This window comes from Rhodamnia argentea, chromosome 1, assembly GCF_020921035.1.
Source record: "Rhodamnia argentea isolate NSW1041297 chromosome 1, ASM2092103v1, whole genome shotgun sequence".
Lineage (NCBI taxonomy): Eukaryota > Viridiplantae > Streptophyta > Magnoliopsida > Myrtales > Myrtaceae > Rhodamnia > Rhodamnia argentea.
The window spans coordinates 9,569,585-9,583,957 of record NC_063150.1 but is presented as its reverse complement, the minus strand read 5'-3'; the positions used below and the strand labels follow the sequence as shown (position 1 = coordinate 9,583,957).

General features: G+C 37.8%; 1 protein-coding gene across 6 annotated transcripts in view; it reads left to right on the top strand.

The window, feature by feature from the left end:
- Window positions 1–14,373, top strand: part of LOC115740159 — a 38,966-nt gene that overhangs the window by 23,779 nt on the left and 814 nt on the right. For 2 of the 6 annotated variants that reach the window (XM_048282914.1, XM_030673581.2), the window contains 21 exons: window positions 1,477–1,532; window positions 1,630–1,843; window positions 4,535–4,948; window positions 5,015–5,289; window positions 5,435–5,520; window positions 5,603–5,689; window positions 5,763–6,024; window positions 6,107–6,511; window positions 6,595–6,691; window positions 8,159–8,466; window positions 10,022–10,138; window positions 10,235–10,402; window positions 10,585–10,713; window positions 10,805–10,894; window positions 10,998–11,104; window positions 11,176–11,324; window positions 12,395–12,477; window positions 12,563–12,658; window positions 12,777–12,899; window positions 13,451–13,534; window positions 14,071–14,214. In XM_048282914.1, the coding sequence (XP_048138871.1) occupies window positions 1,477–1,532; window positions 1,630–1,843; window positions 4,535–4,948; window positions 5,015–5,289; window positions 5,435–5,520; window positions 5,603–5,689; window positions 5,763–6,024; window positions 6,107–6,511; window positions 6,595–6,691; window positions 8,159–8,466; window positions 10,022–10,138; window positions 10,235–10,402; window positions 10,585–10,713; window positions 10,805–10,894; window positions 10,998–11,104; window positions 11,176–11,324; window positions 12,395–12,477; window positions 12,563–12,658; window positions 12,777–12,899; window positions 13,451–13,534; window positions 14,071–14,214 (3,494 nt within the window). Of the gene's footprint in view, window positions 1–1,476; window positions 1,533–1,629; window positions 1,844–4,534; window positions 4,949–5,014; window positions 5,290–5,434; window positions 5,521–5,602; window positions 5,690–5,762; window positions 6,025–6,106; window positions 6,512–6,594; window positions 6,692–8,158; window positions 8,467–10,021; window positions 10,139–10,234; window positions 10,403–10,584; window positions 10,714–10,804; window positions 10,895–10,997; window positions 11,105–11,141; window positions 11,325–11,592; window positions 12,350–12,377; window positions 12,478–12,562; window positions 12,659–12,776; window positions 12,900–13,450; window positions 13,535–14,070; window positions 14,215–14,373 lie in introns of those variants that run through there. The other 4 variants (XM_048282947.1, XR_004015332.2, XM_048282989.1 and 1 more) reach the window with 4 other exon arrangements.

Genomic DNA, 14,373 nt, shown 5'->3' with positions numbered 1-14,373 from the left:
GAATCTCTTGTTTTTGCAATTTCCAGCTTTTGATTGTCTACGCTTCCCAACATCATCATGAATTATTACGCCTCTTGTCCAAGAGGAATTAGTTATGTTGTTGCTGTATTGGTTAGCTAGTACAAATGTGGTGTTGTGGCTGGAGCTTTAACCAGGGACTGGGAGTTTGCTGGTTCAAATCCTTGGGCATGCAATGACATAACTTCTTCAAAACCAGTCCTCACCAGGCTTAACCAACCAGTTTTGGACTAGTTGAACCTTGTCAACGCCTGTATGGTCTAGTTAAAAGAAAAATTCATTCAACTGCAAGTTCCTATATTTGGATTAGACGTACTAACTAGCTTTCTTTGAGCATTGTTTAAATAATTTGTAACCGTATCTCGGGTGATTAAATTTTGATATGTGAATTAGCAAAATGGCTCAAACTATTTATGTTACTGTTCACTGGACCTGTAGGACAAAAAGGCAGTAGATCTCTTTGAAACACGGTCAAGTCAAATTAGTTTACAAAATTGCTGAAGAGTGTGGGCGACAAAACCAACTAATTCATTAAATTCAGGATACTGCGATTGTAACAATGGAGTGCTTGAAGCTCTATCGGTTGAGGCTTTGACTCTTCAACAAAAAGTTATTATAGTTTAATCTTAAACCCAGAGTTCAACATCTTGTGTTATATACGAATCTTAAGAAAGCAGACTTGCAGATGGCTACATGTAAGGTATATGGTTACTTTATACAGATATTTAACTTCTTGATGTGCTTGTATCATCAGCAGAAGAAGAAGTAACAAGTATAATTAAGTGCCGAAAGGGTTTATATTATTCGAATAAATGGGTAAAGAGAAGTGACATCAATTTGTTAATATTGAAATGGAGATAGGGCATATTTTTTAGATTGGAATTGTTTATCTGAACTTATTGTGAAATGAAGTTGACCAGGTATACTAATTTCCGCTCTTTGGAGATTAATGCAATGTGCCCTATTGATTTTCTTTTTCAGTAATTAGTTAAGTTGAATTGACAGGCAGTTTGCAAATTTTTTTTTCTAGAAAGTGAAAGAACTGAGGTCTGGGGGCTGTTATGGTTGCCCATTGCAATGTGAATGTCCCACCTTTGCTGACAAATATCTTATTTGAAGGGGACAATGGGAATAAGAGAAATTTTGTAGGTGACCTTGTTGTCTCACTTCAAATTATTGAAGTTGGATTTCAGGACCTCACCTTGATAATGCTGTATATCCAAATTTTTGTACAGCAATAAATAGATAAGATGGATGTATAAATCCTGCTGGTGAAATAGCATTTGTTTCTTGGATGTGAATTGTTCCTTGCTTATGCTTATGCTTAGCTTATAGATGAGGTCAAAATGACAACTTTTTTGACATATATAATTTTGTTAAGAAAGTTACCGTCCTTGCTGACAAGCGTTTACAGCGTGAAGTTCATTTGTATCATTCTTCTTGTTAACCTTTGAACAGATTCCAGGACTTATCCAGGACCATATATCATAGTTGACGTTGTCCGGAAATTTGAGGTGAGCACCAGAGCAGTCCTCAGCGTTTGCTAAGCTTCTGAAAAATAGTCAAGCCTCTATAACTTTGTTCTTGTCAATGTTCTGTTGTTTCTTGTAGGATGGCTTATCAATTGTGGTTTCTCCTTTAACAAGAATACAAAATGAAACTGACTTCTCTGTGGAGCTTCAATTTCAACGGCCTGAACAGGAGAGAGATGGATCTGCATTGGTTTTGCTGAAGAAGGGGGAGACGATGGATGATTCCACTGCCATGTTTGATGCAATAAAGATGTCTGGGGGATCTAAAAAAGTGATAACATCATTGAGTTTAGGTATACTTTGCTTATCCCAATTTCTAAATTGATTTAGACATCATTGTTTTCTACTTTAGGGCATGTTCGTTTGAAGAACATTTTCTAAATTCCTGTTTCCTTTCTCATTTGGGAAAGAGAATGTGCTGGCAAGGACGTGGTAATAGTTTTGACTTAAAAACATGGTTTGAAAACCTTCGAAGGCTTTTATATTATTTTGCGGGATCATTCCCGACAGTTTCTAAAAATTTAAACTAATAGATGACGGCAATGTTTAATATCTAAATGTTCGAATACTCCCCCTCATGTGCGGACTGAGTTTTTGCCTAAGACCGAAGCAAGGATATATGTAATTACAGATGCAAATAAAGAGTCTGAGAAGAGTTGAACTTAGGCCCTCCTGCTTTGGTACCATGTATAACTTTGTTGGACCGTTGCCAAATGTTGAAAAAGGTCAAGCTGCTAGATGAAGGAATATTTTATTATTTTATTGCTCTAAAAGTCCAGAAGTTTGAAGATTCAAAAGAAAAGGCATAAAACAAAAACATTGTGCTTCTAGTAATCATGGATGAAGCAACGTTAGCATCAACTGGCAGAGCCTTATGTAACCTCAATTGAGGATGGTCATGACCCATTAAGCTTCTTCCTGTAGCGAAGCTTCTGGGCAGCCAAAAGCTTGTAGATTTGTTTGATCCTCCTTTCTTTTTTGTTTTGATGACTTAATCTCTTTTCGTTCTTTGTTAATGATGCAGCAAGTGAAGCCAACCACCCCCCTCCTCCCCCCCCTCTCCTCTTTCCTTCCCCTTTTCTCTTAATGATAATGAACTATTTTGAAAGCCTAGTGGAGGATTTAAAGTATGAAAATGGAGTATGTTTTGTAGTTTTTAGCCCAAAAAAATATGTTTTCCAGTTAAGCAACTTTTTAGTGCAGATATAGAATTTCCATGGAGATAAATTTTGAGGTTGATATAGTTTAAGGAAAATATGTATCTTGTGAAAATAACACAATCAAGCATGTTTTACAATGTTCATTTGAATCACATGCCAAACACATTTCAGGAAAATTGGAAAGATGTAAATGGAAACTGTTTCATTTCTGTTTTCATTTTCAGTTGAAATCAAAAGTGAACATTTTCATGAACCCAATGGATCAGGAGGCATTTAGTTTCCCACTTGTTTCTCTCATTCTGATCCTTCTCCATTCTATTAAGTGTATTAATTGCCTCCTGTGTATCAATGAGTATGTTTTAAAGCTACGTTATTTACTAAGTGGATCCTTCACTTTGTTGTTTTGATTGCTATGTTTTAAGCATCACAAACAGATATGCTGGAGAGCGAATATTTAGCTTTAAGGACTACAGTGAGCAGAACATAGTCTCAGCTGTTTGCATAGACAACCAGCGAAATCCTATTACCACACCTGTATAGATCTTCTCAAGCCTTGTCTCCTTACATCCTTTCCTCTTTTTGATTTGTATGTTCGCCAAAGACCCCAACTTGTCCTCTAGGATGGATCATTTGTTTCTTCACATGTCTAAACCACCTAAATTAAGTTTCTCATCTTATTTTCTGTTGGAACCATGCCATATCTCTTTAGATTTACAATATCTAGCTCTCATCATTCTCTCTGGTGGAAAGTACCAGAAACCCTACTGGCCTTTTGCACCTATGCCATTTTGCAGCCTCTATTTGTAAAACTACTGTCTAGCATCTTAGGACAAAATACATAGAAAATGACCAAATAGAACTTCCTTAAAAAAACCATAAACTCCAACAGGGCCAAAAACCATAACGCCCAAACCCGAATATGTTTTATGATTTGCAAAGAGCCTGAGCATTGCATACATCTGTATGTAAATTCTTTATTGATGGCCTTAGTAGATGTTTCCTAACTACGGTTGCAGTAAGCTGGACCTTTTGAAGGTGGTGATTATCATGGAATCTTATTTGAGCTGGTCGACAATATGAGGACACTTTGCCTCTTACCTTTTTATTGTGAAACTATAAAGCTGAAAGGGATGCGTGATGACAAGCCTCTGACTGTATTTTGGAAGCACATCTCCAAGTGTGAAACTACTTTCCTACTCTTCAATCTGCAGTATAGGATTAGGAGCAAGGAAGTTATCATTTAGTTTCACTGCCGTTCTATGTGAAATTTTTGCAGCCTGCACCATCCTTTTCTCACCTCCTCCTAACATACTTATCCAATTTCCTATATCAGAATGTTAAAAGGAAGCAAAGAGCTGCGTGCTCGCTTGCATGTGTGAGAGAGGGAGAGGGAGGGAGGAAGGGAGGGAGGGAGGGAGAGGGAGAGAGAGAATACTGTGTCAGATTGTTTTTATACCTCTATGTATAGAATTCACATAGTACTTGATCTTTGACATGAAGTCATTTTATGGTAGGCTTCTAGAGGTTTTCCTTTGATGAATTGATTATTTAATAAAGTGATCATCCAGCATTTGGCTAAGTGTTGGCATTGTGTATGCACCTTAGTATATTTTCTGTTACCACCTATATATTGTCATCTCCCCTCTCCCTTTCCGTGTTGAAAACTCTTGTTCTTCTACCACTATAGTGTTCTATGTCAATCATTCTTCATTGTTTAGTATCATAGTTAGAATTATGGATGTTGGAGCTAGACATCTCTCTATCTCATGTATTGTTGTAAAGTTTATGCATTTTTTTTTACATTTTTTATGTTTCAATTTGCAGGGAACTTCTTATTTTCTTTCAGACCAAAAATTGAAGGTCTTTTGAATCCTGAAGGGTCGCCATCAGTGGCATGGTCAGATAATATTGAGGGTGGCAAGGCTAAACATCTCTCTGGAGTTTTTGATAAATTGAGTTTTAGAGTGCGTAGGGCCTTCTCCAGCGGTTCAATAAAGTATTCATTTAGCACAGCATGTTGTAGAGTCAAATTGAATGGCTCAAATATCACGAAGCTACATTTTCTGATTCAAAGCTATAGAAGAAGTGTGCCTGTTCAGCAGCCGGATCAGTTAAAAGACAAGACCTCTGGAAGTTCACATCTTACTTTGCAAGTGCAAAGAGACATTGTTCTTCTTCCAACTGTCCAAGTTTCTAACTTATTGCAGTCAGATATAGATGTGTTTTTGACCAATACAGGTAAAGGCAGAAACAACTTTTGTGCAGTTGGAATTTTTTGACCTACTAAATTTGAGTTCAATGCAGATCCAGGTGAATACGTTGGCCGCCACATTGGGAATCAGGCAATCTTAACATGTGGTTCCACAGTCAACTTTTATGCTGATCCTTCCGAAATATATTTCAACATAACTCTGACTGCATTTGGTTCGTGTTGCAAACCACTGAAAAGCAGCGACTGGGTGAAGAAATTACTTAAGCAAAAAAAACACAGCAGATTCTTGGACATTGATTTGGATTTTGATGGTGGAAAGTACTTTGCATCTTTGCGATTGTCTCGCGGACACAGGGGAATCTTAGAGGTTTGCAAATAAATATTCAACCTTCTGCTTTTTGAGCTGCTAGCCATAGATATTCAATTTTCTTTTTTGGTATGATTACCTTCCATGCTAAACTATTAGTTCTTCCAGCAGGATCCTATGAAACTAACAATAGGCACTCATGCAGGCTGTTATTTTCACACCATATTCCCTGAAGAATGAGACGGACTTTTACCTTTACATTTATGGACTAAAACAGAAACCTCTATATAGGTAATTACCATAGCTCAGACAGCTAATGAGCACATGTTTCTTGTCTCCTGCATCGAGTTTGAGTGACACAAATTTCTTCCAGGGAAGAAGCAAGGAAGGTTGGTTTCAAAATTTCTCCTGACAGCGGACTAATTTTGCCTCCAAAGTCAAGCGCATCGTGGTATTCCAAGTAAGATGGGCTAGTAATAGATTTTTTATTTTTCTTGCGCCATCACATGTACCTGAATTGATACTGTTGTTAGGTCTAACAAGGTTAGGGTAACTTTGTTGGAACTTGATTCACATGAGGCACTGCTGGATTTAGATGCTCTATCAGGCCTTTCAGAAGTGAGAGTGGAAATCGAGGAAGGGAATAAGGTTAAATATTTCGCAAAGTTTGGGGTGCTTGTGCAGCCAACTTTGGGTAAAGTGGATGTTCCTGCACAATTGATAACAATTGTCCCGCGGTTTGTAGTAGTGAATGATTCTCAGGAAAACATCATTGTGCGCCAATGCTACTTGGAGGTTTGTTCTGAATCTTTAGACCACTTTCTGTTCACATGTTTGTCTGATTATCTAACTTGTATTAACACCCTTTTGCGTAAAGGATGACATGGCAGGCATGATTACTGTTAAGAGCAAGGAAAGAACAATGTTGCAGCTGCGTAGTGGAATCAGTGAAAGGAGTGAATTCACTTTGTTCGAAAACTTCATTAGAAAGCACCGAAATACCAATGATGATTCTATGACATATGTCCAGTTCCATTTAAATGACCCTGAATTTGGGTGGTCCGGACCTATTTGTGTAGCTTCTCTTGGATGCTTTTTTCTAAAGTTTAGAAGACAAGCAAATCAAGTGCCTGCAACAAACAACACTCCACAGTACGCTAATGTTCATGTGATAGAAGAAAGTTCTTCCCTCATTTTGCAGTTTTATAGACCTCCAAATGTGGAACTTCCTTACAGGATTGAAAATCATTTGCGTGATTCTTTGCTCACTTACTATCAGAAGGTTGGGCAATCATTAAACTTTTTCTTGGTCATGGCTACATTTGTATCACGGAAAGTGTAATGAATGATTTGGAACTTTTGCAGGAAACCTCAGACCCTGAGGTTCTTCAACCTGAACACAGCATTGATTATGTCTGGGATGATTTGACTCTTCCACGTAGACTCCTTGTGCAGATAACTGGTAACTACTTTCTTTTCCTTCTTGGTGTTCCCGAAATTGCCCTGCATGTACAATATTTGTGAATGAACGTCTGATACCAATGATAAAAATAGGTCAGGTACCTTACTAGATCTACAGTAGCTAAGATTAGTGCTGATAATTAGAAACAGGAACTTTCTAATGCCGAGCATGAGAAATTCCAATGCTCTAGATAATACTAGCTCTAGCTATTGCCCAACAATTTCTTGCATTTTTCGCCATCCACTGTGAAATTTAGAGACATATCTATAATTAGTGCCGTATAGTGCCTAGGCGAAAGCAAAATCTACTTGGTCATAGACATCTATCAGTTTACTTAGCAAATCATTATTCTGTACATCATTAGACTGAATAAACTGGATTTATTATAGTCAAAACTGTGAAATTTTCCCCCACCAGAGAATTTTCTATATCTGCTCTATCCAGAAAGAAGTTGGTAGTACCTGATGACTTGCTGAACTATGTATCGTTTGGACAAAGGAAAGAACATGACAGAAGATTTATTGACAACTTGGAATGTGCGTGTTGCCACTAGAAGCTGTTGAAACTATTTTACAAATACAAAGTTGTTGAGCACCTTGGAAATGTGATGCATCTTGAGGCTGCTAGTTATACTCTTTTGTCCATGCAGTATCAATCTTCTTAGCAGCTGTCTTCTGATGAGTGTATTAAAACGTCCAACCCAAAAGTTTAAACTGTTGAGTGGAGGAAGACTAAAGGGATATAAGGCTAGTCAAACCTCATAAACAAGCGATATGGAATATACTTTAACACCACACCGCCTCTCATGTGCAAATCAAACAAAGAACATGTGAAATTGACAAATGGGAATTAGACAAACGAAAATCACATGTGAAACAAAATATTAAATGGGACGCGAAGAATTAAGATCTGACTCTTATACCATGATAGAATATCATATCCAATAGCTTAAGCTATTGGCCAGAGGAAAACTACATGTACATAAGGCCCAATCAAACTCCGTAAACATGCTATGTGCCAATATAGTCTAGGAATATGTATAGTTTCTTATGGTTGTTATATCAAAATTATGCGGAGCTAAATATTTGGTGGCTTACTTGTATGCGACGTGAATTTAGTTCCTCGGAACCTCTTACCACAATGTTGATGGATGATGACAACCGAGCTTTGTCCCAAATACTGGAGTCTGCTTACGTTCTAGTACATTAATATTAGGTGTAATTGAGTTGCTGTTATTTTTATTTGAAGTGAATAGCTTGTGTCTTGCATAATAGACATGACGGAGATTGCACTGCGAATACATGCATGGTGAATGGGATATGCTTAACATTTAACAAGTCATCGAGAATTCAATGCAATATTAGTCTAAAGCATATCCATCAATTTGACTCTCAAGTTGGGAAACTGGCAATTCATGGTATCCAATAAGTTTGAGTTGCATGAATGACTATTTCATTTATTTTGTAGGTATGCATCTAATACGTGAAATTAACTTGGATAAAGTTCGGGAGTGGAAGCCTTTCATTAAGGTCCAGAAGCATGAAAGGCTATCATCTCGTTTACATCGAGACAAGAAATTACGAGATGATAAAAGTAAGTATGGTGGATACAAGGACATGGTTGAGATTGGATATGAAGTATATGCAGATGGTTCTACCAGAGTCCTACGTTTTTGTGAGGCATCAAACAGTCAGAAGGGATATTTGCGATTCTATTCACGTGAGAAGATTCGATTGAGAGTTCCTTGTTTCACGATCCATGTGCTTGAAACTAAGGTCTGAGACTTAAATCTCCATACAGATTGATTGACCAGGTCATCTCAAAGTAATGGGTGCTATTTATGATTCCTTAGGCCCTTTTGCCTGATATCCCTTAGGTGAACTCTGAAGTGGGATTAGGAAGTCATCTCTAGTTTACCAAATTCTTTTATATAAAATGAAAAGGATTTGTTTTTCTCTTTACAGAATAACAAAACAGAGTAAAATATACTTTAAGAATGTACTATTAATGACCCATTCTCTACCGGCTGTCAAATATCTAGATTGATTTGATCTATGAATCAGCATTTCCTTTATCATATTATTTAAATTTCTCAGGAAATAACATTTGAAGGGGTTGAATTTGCTGCAATGTTAAGGCCTTAAGGTCATAGGTACAGTCCCCGTGAGATGCAATAAGATGTCAGATATGTATCTCTCTTTGAACATTGTAAGGTTAGGAGGTTATATTTAAAGCAGGTCACGTGGGATTCTCATATTTATCCTTCGGTTACTCATGTGCACCAAGCACTAGAAGTACATACATGGTTGACCTAAATAACTAGATCAAGAGAGGTGATTACTTCTCACCATTCTCTGGTTTTCTTCATGCTGTTATCTTCTTGAGTGCATGCTATCTTATGATAGGTTGTGGTCTTAAGCCTCTTTAATCTTTATAGAAGGTAATGTTCATCTTTAAGGTCCAGTATTATGTAATTGCAAGTTAAAAGGAAGTGTCTGGGTACCGTGAGCGTGTGAGCATTTTGCAGCTCGTGCTGGTTATTACCCGATTAACCTTTTAGGAAATAACATAATAGACTCTTTTGATTCTTAGAGGAACTGTGTTGACTTGCTACAAGTCAATTGTTAAGAAAAAAGTTATTGGCCTTTCTTTTGCTAAGATACCTGTGGTCTATGAGGAATCGCTGTGAAACAGTGAAGAAGGCCATGTTACTGTTAGTTAGCTTAATGATTACTGCTTAGATTAGAGGATCTTAAGTTGCAATAACTGTTCTTTCGAATGCTTTTCTACTTAATGATCGTGCCACTAAGCATATATGATAGTGTTTTCTGAAACAACAATTTGTTTTCGAAGTAATCAGTGAGCGCTTCTTGTAAAATTGGGACAAGAAGAGAACTCCTACGAGACTATCAGAAACACATGTATCCCACTTGGTTCTAGACCAACCTGAAAAGAAGGTTTGACAATGTGATTGGTCTGGTCTTCCTCATGGTTTGGGTAGTTTCTGATTTTAGGCAACCAAACAGGACTATGATTCTCTTCACTTTAAATATGTTTGAGCGTTCTCATGCAAATGAGATGAATGACCACTGTGAAGATAAATTAATAAACCATCTTTTTAGTGTTCTTCTTGAGGATGTCCAAACTTGGATCAGTAATATTATTGACATAGAGACTCTACATATACATAGAAGATTCTAAATGCACTTTAGTGTGGTTACGACATATTTTGACTGAGCTATTATTAGAGCTGTGGCTGCAACTGCTTTTTCCTCCAGAAATGATCTACTGTATCTTAGTATGGTTATTTGTTGTTGTGTATATTTGAAGGATGGAGATGAGAGTGGAACATCTGTTTTTACACCTGTTCTTAATTCAAGACTTGTGAATATTAGCATGGATGCTGTGTTTACTGATCTTCATAGGTATATCCAGACAACTGTACAGGTAATAGAACTTTCTCTTCAGTGTTTTCTCCCTTGGTGTGATAATATCCACCAGGCTGTAGACACCGTCAGCTAAATCCTTTCCTTGTCAATGCAGTCCGTAGATATGGAACCAAAGTGGTCAGGAACACCCTTTGCAGCAATTCTTAGGAGACATCACTCAGAGTATGACGACACAGCTGACTGCATGCTAAAAGTCGCCCTTGTCCTAAGCTCCTCCACTTCAAACGTTAAACAAGTCAAATATTCATCCATTGTGCTGCAGGTAATGTTTTCTCAAAGCTACATTACTTTTCATTCGGAGAACATCTTACCTTTATGTCTTCTAATTTACAACAGTATTTGAATGATTCATAATTTTATATATATATATTACTTCCTGAAGTATTTTGTTGGGCTTATAGTGGCGACTATACAGCATTTTGACATCTCTGTGATTGTATACAGCCAATTGATTTGAACATTGATGAGGAGACACTAATGAGAATTGCCCCTTTTTGGAGATCATCTCTTAATGAATCAAAAAGTGCTTCTCAACAGTACTACTTTGATAATTTTGAAATCCACCCAATAAAGGTATCAGTCTTTTGTTTCCGAGTTATATAATCTAGCTTTAAAGCATCCGCATCTGCTTATAATGGTAGCTGCCTCTTTTGTGCATCCATAGATTACTGCCAACTTTCTTCCTGGAGATTCATATTCAAGTTATGGTTCCAGTCAGGAGACTTTAAGATCTCTTATACACAGTGTGATAAAGGTGCCAGAACTTTTCTTCCTATAGTTTTTCTTTCACTCAAAACATGTAAAGGGTTATGGCGAGTTGTATTTTCTAAACTTTTATGCCTATATGTACTATGTAGGTTCCTCCCATGAAAAATGTGGTTGTGGAGCTTAATGGTGTCTTGGTTACTCATGCCTTAATTACCATACGTGAGTTGTGCATTAGATGTGCACAGCATTATTCATGGTGAGCCCCATCACGCCCTTGTGTTTATTCTTAATAGTTTCCCAAGTCGTAGCTTAAAGAAGATCGTGCAGGTATGCCATGAGGGCTATCTACATAGCAAAAGGAAGCCAACTACTTCCACCAGGTTTTGCATCAATTTTTGATGATTTGGCTTCATCATCCCTTGACGTCTTCTTTGATCCATCCCACGGTTTGATGAAGCTTCCAGGCTTCACTTCAGGTACTTCACTTTTGCTTTTCCATCTGTCATTCTTTATCTGGATATGCTATTAGAGATTCTCGTCAATTATTGATGGTGAATATTTCAAGCCATCTTTAAGAGGATATAATTTTCTGTTAGGGGATCAGTCCAATAGTGATAAAAGACCTAAAGTGGCATAGGTAAAAGTTCTAAGACCCGAGTTATATGAAATGTTTAAGTAATATGGGATACTAGAAAGAAAAACAATAGCATAGAAGATTAACGTATCCCTCATTCGTGGGTACAGGAGCAGCTTGGTCGTGATTGTTGATTGACATATGTTTGCTTCAGCTTGTGTCTTGTTAAGCGTGTATTGTTGTCTCTTTCCCTGTCATATAGACAGTGATTGATGGACCATCTCTGCTTGCCCTCAAGTGTAACACGTAACTCTGCCATCTGGGTTTTCTCGTGAGCCTGTACCTCATATAGCCTTGGGCCTTGGATTAGCCCACTGTTACTGGGATTGGCTTTTGGTAACTAGGGTATCCTTCCTGGCCCATCATCAAACAATTGCTAAACACCTGGGCTTTGGATTAGATGGGGCAAATGACATTGTTGTGCATGCTTAGAATTCTGGATGAGCTTGCCAACCCGGTTTTCCTAGGATCTTCCCATTCAGTTTGTTTCCATCAGATAAAGTGAAGAGGATAATTTCTTCCCGAAATTTCAATTTGGGAAGCTGTGTCCTGAAGTGTTCGAATTGATTCAGTTTCCTTAATCTGGTAAACTTTTTGCACCATTACAAAAATTGCAGGAATGCTCATGTACTGTTGTTGCAAACAAAGAGCTTCGATGAATTGATTAATTTTCATTTGTTGATCACTTGTGTTTCATATCCTTAACTCTTCGGTGAACTGCAATGGTTTACTTCCTCTGGGAAAAAGTTGAGCAACTTTTTTGGTTGCTGTGTAATTTGCATTTTTAAATGATGTGTTAGTGGACTTCTTAAGCTGATTTTAACACATAGTGCTCAATCAGCTGTATTTATCTCCTTTAGGAGCCAAAGGTCCCCCCTTGTCTTATTGTTTCTAGGGAAACCTTCTCCGCAGATACCTTCAAATTGATTAGTAAAAGCATCGGTGGGAAAGGATTCTCAGGGACAAGACGCTACTTTGGCGACTTAGGAAAGACTGTAAGCATTTATGCTTCTTTTCCAAATTGAAGGTGTAATTTCTTCTGGACTTGCTGGATTTCTAAATGTGTGATGCTTCTTGCAGCTGAGAACAGCAGGATCAAATGTGCTATTTGCTGCAGTCACTGAAATATCAGATTCTGTTCTTAGGGGAGCAGAAACAAGTGGATTTGATGGAATGGTACTATAATGTGAAGCATTATACCAACTTTTCTCATGTTGCTGCTGCGCGTCTCCTGGGGCATGAGTTATCATCTTTGTACATTATGATGACGTGACATCTACTTGTTGCTTTTCAGATTAAGGGTTTTCACCAAGGAATACTGAATCTGGCTATGGAGCCATCAGTTTTGGGTAGTGCTTTATTGGAAGGTGGCCCAGATAGAACGATAAAGCTTGAGCAAAGTCCCGGAGTGGATGAGGTACTATCTTGGTCATTCATGAATGTACCTTCTCCCCACCACCCAACCCCAACCCTCCTCTCCACCCTCCTTTCTTTCATCTTTTTATATTTGGTTTCGAGGGAGGGGGAGTGAGGGAGGGCATAATAGTAGAGATAATTCCAGAACAGGTATTAAGGGGGTGTTCATTCATGTAAGAAGTTTCTTCGAGTTGATATAGTTAACGCCTTTAAAAAACCAAATTAGAGAAGGATTTAGTATGCTGTACCAACTACCAGCTTGTAGAGTTGTCTATATTTTCCTATCAGGCAAACTATCTTTCCTGCATCCGTAAGAGGTCGGCATAGCTGTAGTTATGGAGAGAGCTATTGTGGTTGGAGGAAATTTCTCCTATGAACATTAAGAATTTTGTTCAAATGTGGACTTAGTTAGAAATTGACAGAATCAATATAGGATAAAAGAGAAGACGGGAAATTCCTGGACTACTTTTCCATCGACTTCTTTCCAATCTTTAGAAAAGGTCCTTATGTATTGTTTAGTTTTGCAAAATGACTGGTATGTCAATTTTGCAGTTATATATAGAGGGGTACCTGCAAGCTATGTTGGATACTATCTACAAACAGGAATATCTAAGAGTGAGAGTTATCGACAATCAGGTACATGGAAAGTAAAAGTTCCAGAATTTCATCTTTCCAGTCAGTTACAAATAATGGACTCTGAGCACGAAAAGTATCATCTGTTTTTCATCCAAACAGAAATTTTCCTTATAGTTATGCCCAGTATATCATGCTCTCAGACAAGCTCATTCATGAAAATTATTTACCTATTTTATTGAACTTTGACTATCCCATATATGAAAGACTAATGTGAATCCAAAACGCCTTTCTACAGAAGCTTTCAAAGTCTCAAAAGGTTTATTCTCATGGTGCGTCAATATTAGGAATAGGAAATCATTTTCTCTCACGTTACGTTTGGACCAATGGCTATGTCACACAAGTGGCAACCAAAAGTTTGTTGGCCACAAATGGTTTTCCCACTTATAACACGGGATGCCTATTTATACAGTTGCATCATATTGAGGACAGAACTCCCAGAGACTATTTCCTCAGTGCTCAATAGTAGATATATGCAACTATGGGTTCTAGACGCTTTAAGTTAGCATTCGTGTTTATGTATTTGTCCATACTTACAGGTTGTCCTAAAGAACCTGCCTCCTAGCAGCTCACTTATAGAGGAGATCATGGACCGAGTGAGAGGGTTCCTTGTAAGCAAAGCCCTGTTAAAAGGAGATCCTTCCACTACTTCTCGCCCTTTACGCCATCTCCGAGGAGAAAGTGTAAGTGTTGACATGCATTGATTTCTATAATCTTTTCGTGAGTTCTGCATTTAGACATATCCAGAAAAAGCTAGTGTAACTTAATTTCCAAAGAACCATCCTATTGCCCATCTTGAATTGCAAGAACAATCGTTTTGCAATGCCTGCCCAATTTACAAG